This window comes from Silene latifolia, chromosome 1 (genome assembly GCF_048544455.1).
Source record: "Silene latifolia isolate original U9 population chromosome 1, ASM4854445v1, whole genome shotgun sequence".
Taxonomy (NCBI): domain Eukaryota; kingdom Viridiplantae; phylum Streptophyta; class Magnoliopsida; order Caryophyllales; family Caryophyllaceae; genus Silene; species Silene latifolia.
The window spans coordinates 149,299,060-149,304,044 of NC_133526.1; the positions used below are offsets into that span (position 1 = coordinate 149,299,060).

Here is a 4,985-nt window from a genome sequence, read left to right on the forward strand (position 1 = left end):
AAGCAACAATTATAGAAACGAGAGTAGTGAAAGTCGTACAACCAGCAAGGGGAGTAGTAAAATTAACAATAATGAATGCGGGAATAGTGAAAGAAAAAATAATGACGGCGGGAGAAGTGAAAGTAATAGTAGTCACAACACATGTAATGAAAGTAACAGTAGAAACAACGGAGAGTTTGAAAAATTAACTAACCATTCGATTTTAGGAAAATATTAATTATTTAAATATATGAGTTTGAGAAAACTAACGGGTTAACCGTAAAAATAGTAGGAGTAGTTAAAGAAACAACAGTAACAGAAGAAGTAGTGAACGTAATAGTGTTAACCGGGGATGTAGTGAAGGTAATAATATTAACAGCGGTAGTGGTGAATGTGTCTCATATATTGTTGATTAATTTTACATCTCATCATAATTTCAAGATATAAATGGTAAATGTATGTGTTACCAAATTTAGCGAATCATGTTTCATAGAAAATAAAATTAAATGGTAAATAAAGGTAGACCGGGCGTAGCCGGACATCAAACCTAGTGGCAATATAAATACAGAGAAAGTAAGAGCAATAGCAATAGCAGAAAGAACACTATATAAAGTTCTTCTGATGCTATATCATATTTGTCTATTTTCAATATTTAAGAACTTTAATCCACAATAGCGGAACTTTTTTTTGTTGGAATTAGACAGTTTAAAGACACTTCACATTTTCTATATCATGATCATTGATCATCACATTTCCATATGCTTAGCAACCTAGTTCTTATTTTACAACTCAATTCTTAAAATTAAGAACCAACTTTATGATTTAGTAGATCAATTCTTTAAATAAAGGTTTTGGTGACAATCTCAAGAATAAGAACTTCTATTACTAATGCTCTAATAATTTTGATCTGTTTACTTCTAATAATTACATTTTATTACAAATTTGATAATCTCTATCGTGTCCACGTTTTATATATTTTACCTCAAAAAAAAAAATATTAACAGTCAAGGGAGGTTCATGAGAATTCTCTACCTAATTACAATATTGAATTGCTCCCCTTTAGCCAAAGTTATAATTTAGAAAAATGGTTGAATATCCTTAATATCCCTTGATTAATGCTTTTTTTTTGGACTGAAACTGTCTGAATTGAACTGAATTGAATTGAGCTGAACTGAACTGAAGTAAGTTAATTTGTGAAGGAAAAAGAAGAGCTGAACCGAACTGAATTAAACTGAAATAAGCTGAAATTAAGTCCAAAATAATAAGCTTTAAGATCAAAAATTTTACATGTAAAATGAAAATAGAAATGTTATTTAGATAGATATTTACTATTTTTACTTAACTTTATTTAAAAAGGTGACAATTAAAGGAAGAGAATAAATTAGGAGAAATAGGGTACTTCAAACTAGGGGTGTTCATTCGCGGTTCGGTTCACCGAACCTCTAATTTATTCGGTTCGCACACGGTTCGGTTCGCCAAAACTCCGAACCTAAACCGCACCGTTAGAAACGGTTATAAACGGTTCGGTTAACCACTTTAAACGGTTATTAGCGGTTCGGTTACCGGTTAACCGATAATCGTTCTATATTACTTTTTTTTTTTCAGTTTTCGTTAATTTTTGGGAATTTTTTCTATTAGTTTAATTAAATTTTCATTATATATTATACCCAACAATAAAGTAATAAGCTAAACTTTAGCATTAATCAATTTAATAAATTTTAAATTTGAATATACTAAGAAAATTAAACAAACGAACAGTTTTTTATATAATATTTTAATTTTTTGCTAACTTTTTTGTGAAACGGTTCGGTTCGCGGTTAACCGGTTATCTAAAATTGCGAACCTTAACCGAACCTTTTCCATAATAAAGTTAACGGTTCGGTTCAAAGAACCGCTTTATCGAAACGGTTCGGTTAATCGAACCTTAAAAATGGACGGTTTTTCGGTTTTACGGTTCGGTTATTGCGGTTCGGTTTATTCTGAACACCCCTACTTCAAACCTATCAAGAGTGAAGAGAGACAAAGAAGCAAAGCAAATATAGTCAACAGTCTTATAAAGAGAACAAACTTTCAAAAACTTGTAAACAAACGTATCTTATTAGAGTAAGAAGTTTAAGCCTAGGTCTTCCTCTTAAGCTTATAAGTAATCCTTTGCTCTCATTTTCACACATTCTAGTTTGTGGTAAGCTTTAATAATTAATTAACTCTCTAAACCAAAATTAGCTTGTTAATCATATGGAACTAATGAAAGATGATCACCAAACAGTCTCTCTGTCTTTGAATAATGATAGCATGCTTGATGTTGGATCATTATCAGTCAAAATCCCACATATTCCCCTTTATGAATTTAATAATTACTATGATCAACAAGAAGATGATGAGAATGGTTTGGAAGATGATCACCAAACACCCATTTCTAGCTCTTCAACTAGTGCTAATTCCTGCAATTATGATCAACCCCATCAACAATCTCATCATCAGTCCTTGATTAATAACTTCCAATCCGGGTTTCGACCCTTGATGGATAATGAAGATATTACTCACTTACACACTACTTCAAATACCAGTAGTGATTATAATCAAGATTCGTGTAATGGTGAATGGTTTTATGCCGATGCAAATGTTGCCGATCCCTCTCCCGAGTTTGGAGCACAACAAAAATGCTTCAACAAGAGACCTCATGTAGTACGTATATCTAACTCCCTGTGTTTTGCAGTTAAGTCATTTTTTTCCATATTAGTTGCCTGATCTTTCTCTCAAGTATTTATTTAACTATTATAATTAACTTTTTTGTTAGATTAAATGTGAAATCATTATTTTGAAAATTGTAAACGACCTTCACAAATAACAGATGTTACCTAATCTTATAGATTGAACATGCAATTTACGTAGTGTGAGTGTTACTCAATCCTCTTGTTTGTGAACAAATTTACCCCTGATATTTAATTATGTTGGAATAACATTTAAATATTTAATATACTCCGTATAATTTTGTAGGAAGAGGATAACATGGCAACTCTTAAGAAGAAGAAGCAGCGTACACCGATGACCTCAAAAAAGTCCGCAAAGCCCGTGTCGACCTCCACAATAAAGAATCCTCAAAGTGCTATAGCTAAGGTAATTTAATAGAGTATTTTTGTTATTGTTTTTATATTCGAAGAAAATTATGTAAACTTAGCTTGCTCATTAATCATCTACGGTTTGAAGAGGTAATTTTAATACGGAGTAATTTTTTTCGAACTAAATTAAGTTACAACGTAGTGCGTTATTATTGTTTTCAGAATCGGCGAGAAAGAATTAGCAATAAACTTAAGATACTCCAAGATCTTGTGCCTAATGGTTCAAAGGTATGTAGATGTTTTAATTCATCAACATTATTATTTCTCAATTTTGTTCTTATATTTGCTTATTATGTACTCTGTAGTAAATTGATGAGTGTACTTAACATGGTCATACACCAGGTTGATTTGGTGACAATGTTAGAGAAGGCTATTGGTTATGTTAAATTCCTCCAGTTACAAATAAAGGTAAAAGTATATAGTAAAAAAGTTTGTTAACGTGTGTCCTACACATTAAGAATCAAAATGAAGGACTCTCAAGTTTATATCATAAGAATCTCTCTTCATTTAGACTCTTAATGTGTAACATTGAGACACACGTCAGAAAAACTGTAATTTAGTATTATATTGTAGTAACCCAGTGGAAAATGATGAATAGATATTAGCAACGGATGAATTTTGGCCATCAGCGGCTGGTGGTAAAGCACCTGATATATCTCAAGTCAGGGAAGCCATCGATGCAATCCTTTCATCGCAAAGATCGTCTTCTAGCTAGCTCCATGTAACACTTTAAAAGATCTTATTTCAGACGAGTTATTATGTCTGTAACTTTCAAACGAACTTATATGACCACTTTATCAACACAAATTAACAAGTGGACCGTTTTTGGAACAAGGAAGAAAATGAAGAAACGACAAAAGATTACACGGGAATTCTTATATGAGTAAAGAAATACGAGTCCCAGGAAAAGTCAAAGGGCAAAAGTTCTTGGACAAATTTATTACGGAGTAGCAATTATATATGGAGTATCTTGTTGGTTCATGTGCTTAAGCGGCTGATTATTTATCTTAATCTTTATTAATTAATAATGTGTCATCAACTCATCATCATGCTTATATTTTTAATCATTGATTTGTATAAATTTTATTTAGCTAAAAATTTAACAAGATAGTACTGAGTAGCCCTTGTCAATTCATCCATAACTATAGCAAAGAGAAAAAGGACTAAACGCGAAACCTTAATGCATCCCAATGACAATGGAAAATTCTCCCAGTATTAGTAAGTACACTTGCCCGACCCTCTCATACATGTCCTTTATAAGGTCAATATATTTTCGAGACACACCCTTCCTCGTCAAAGTCCGCCAAAGTACTTCTCTTGGTACCCTATCATATGCCTTTTCCAAGTCAATAAAAATCATATGCTCACGATAGTGTTCCATCAACTATCTCATAATAGAAATTGCTTCCATAGTCGATCTACCAGGCATAAATCCAAATTGATTTTCCGAGATGTCTATACATTACATAAGCCTTTGTTCGATTATCTGCTCCCATATTTTCATTGTATGACTCATAAGTTTAATTCCTCGATGATTGGAATAATCTTAGACATCACCTTTATTCTTATACAAAGGGAAAAGAGTGCTTCTCCTCTAAGCTGATGGCATCTTGTTGCTTTTCCAAATCTTGTTAAAGAGCATGGTTACCCATTCGATTCCTCTCTCCCCCCAAGCACCACCAAACTTCTATGCGTATACCATCCGATCCCTCTGCTTTCTTCGACCTCATCTTCCTTAACGCCCTTCTAACTTCACTCTTTTGTATTCTACGCACAAATATCGCTACTTCCACCTTATCCAAAAATGTTTGTCTGTTTTACCCTTAAACCTTTCACCACTTATTCGTACATCATCGTTTACCTTTCTCTTCCTAAAGTATAAGTACC

At 32.6% G+C, this 4,985-nt stretch overlaps 1 protein-coding gene across 1 annotated transcript; it reads left to right on the forward strand.

Annotated features, from left to right (window-relative positions):
- Positions 1–2,223: 2,223 nt before the first annotated feature.
- LOC141657822 (putative transcription factor bHLH086) lies at positions 2,224–3,962 on the forward strand. Its single transcript, XM_074465170.1, has 5 exons — positions 2,224–2,664; positions 2,977–3,096; positions 3,261–3,326; positions 3,441–3,506; positions 3,697–3,962. Exons 1-5 carry the CDS (start codon positions 2,224–2,226, stop codon positions 3,811–3,813), a joined length of 810 nt encoding a protein of 269 aa, XP_074321271.1. The 3' UTR covers positions 3,814–3,962.
- Positions 3,963–4,985: the final 1,023 nt, after the last annotated feature.

Excerpts from the sequence above, each read along its gene's own strand:
- LOC141657822 (XM_074465170.1), top strand. The coding sequence starts at position 2,224 with ATGAAAGATGATCACCAAACAGTCTCTCTGTCTTTGAATAATGATAGC. Across the intron at positions 3,097-3,260 it reads CTCAAAGTGCTATAGCTAAG|AATCGGCGAGAAAGAATTAG; the intron begins GTAATTTAATAG and ends TATTGTTTTCAG. Across the intron at positions 3,327-3,440 it reads TTGTGCCTAATGGTTCAAAG|GTTGATTTGGTGACAATGTT; the intron begins GTATGTAGATGT and ends GTCATACACCAG.